At 35.9% G+C, this 1,550-nt stretch overlaps 1 protein-coding gene across 1 annotated transcript; it reads right to left on the minus strand.

Annotated features, from left to right (window-relative positions):
- Positions 1-369: 369 nt before the first annotated feature.
- Positions 370-1,334, minus strand: LOC106763442 (olee1-like protein). The gene is made up of 2 exons (XM_014647632.2): positions 1,152-1,334; positions 370-916 (listed from the first exon to the last, which is right to left on the minus strand). The coding sequence occupies exons 1-2, from the start codon at positions 1,306-1,308 to the stop codon at positions 561-563; spliced, it is 513 nt and encodes a 170-aa protein (XP_014503118.1). The 5' UTR covers positions 1,309-1,334; the 3' UTR covers positions 370-560.
- Between the last annotated feature and the right edge of the window lie 216 nt (positions 1,335-1,550).

The following is a 1,550-nucleotide window of genomic DNA, read 5'->3' on the forward strand; positions in this document are numbered from 1 at the left end:
TTATTTATACTTTAAATTAGAAAGTGAAAATTAAGCAATACAACCAGACCTTACATAACTTTTTTAATCATATTATTTTAGCAGAATATATATATTATATTTGTTAATTTTGCTTCATAATATTCTTTTAGGATTTCCCCCCTAACCATGTTTCTTTTACTTACAAGTATTCAGTCCGAAATTTTGCTATGAAAAACGGACTCTGGTATCGCTTTTTTACCAATGACCATTCAGTTTCATACCAACTAATAAAAATGAAAAACAAAAGTAACGTATCATTATTTGACATATATTACAAAAAGTAAAAAATTATAAAAAAATAAATGTTTATAATTAAAAAAATAAAAAATAAAAAATAATAATATCAAATAAATATAAAAAGTTTATATATATCAAAGTATTTATGAAAAAAAAAACTTAACATGACTACTCTCCATAAAAGAACAATAGCCAAATACATAACCATGAAATTCACTAGCGAACTGCAACAACTGTAGCCCGATCAAGAAGAACCTACGCTCAATTATTCAAATCTGCACCCACTAACATGCAATAAAACACTAAAACAAAGAATTGAGTGAATCCTCCTCCTCATCATCATTATCTCGGTATCGCCTGAAAATCTTTGCACAAGCAGATACAACCTTTTGCTTCATGAAACCCAAGTTGTTGACAAACCTATCCTTGGTAGCAATACCATTGTAGCGATTGAGAATAACACGTGAGTGGTCACGCCCTGGAGTGGGTTCTCTGCAGTCAGGTAGAGAACTGGTTACAAGACTCGCGTCACAATTTTGGTTTGCTTGATTCGCGTCTACGAAGATCGTATATGATCCTGAGGAATCGGTCTTAACGGTCTTGCTGTACACAATGTTAGCTCTGATTCTGTCCTTGCATTCCAGAGTAACCTCCGCACCTACGAAGCAACATGTCACATAGAGCCAAAGCAACACTTTGGATTGAAAACAACACAAACGTGGGACTGAACAAAGATCTAGGGTATGTTTGGAATAGTTCTCTCGTATGCATGTCGGTGATAATTATGTAGTCTCGAACAAATCTTAACAAGTAGTAATCTGAACTACAAAACATACGTATAAAAATATGAAGTATAACTTGTTATGTACATGAGATGTTTCATGAAGGCTTACCAGCAATGTAGGTAGTGAGGGGTGTCTCAAAACCAGCACGGCAAGGGTCACAATACACACGACCCTTGACATAGAAAGGGGTTAGGTGAGGGCGTATGGCTGAGACCATCACTGGAAGAACACACAGAAACACCATAAACCCTATTCTCACATCCATCTTCTTCTGATTCTCAGTATTTGTTTGTCTTGAGAAACAATAGAACAGAGAAAAACTTTAGTACGTTCCTTGCGTGTGATAAATCAGTTGTGTAGAGTATGAAAGCACTGCAAACGTTACCAACTTTAGAGTCACTCATTGTAGAACGCGCGCACGAAGAGAAATCGAACGTTGCCACGTTAAGAAGGTGACTTCAATGCACGGTCAGATCCAAGCCCTTATTATTCTCCCATTCCGCAAGG

Source organism: Vigna radiata, chromosome 6 (genome assembly GCF_000741045.1).
Source record: "Vigna radiata var. radiata cultivar VC1973A chromosome 6, Vradiata_ver6, whole genome shotgun sequence".
In the NCBI taxonomy this organism is placed as follows: domain Eukaryota; kingdom Viridiplantae; phylum Streptophyta; class Magnoliopsida; order Fabales; family Fabaceae; genus Vigna; species Vigna radiata.

Coding starts and splice junctions, on each gene's coding strand:
- LOC106763442 (XM_014647632.2), bottom strand. CDS start 1,308: ATGGATGTGAGAATAGGGTTTATGGTGTTTCTGTGTGTTCTTCCAGTG. Junction 917..1,151: donor CCTCACTACCTACATTGCTG/GTAAGCCTTCAT, acceptor GTTGCTTCGTAG/GTGCGGAGGTTACTCTGGAA.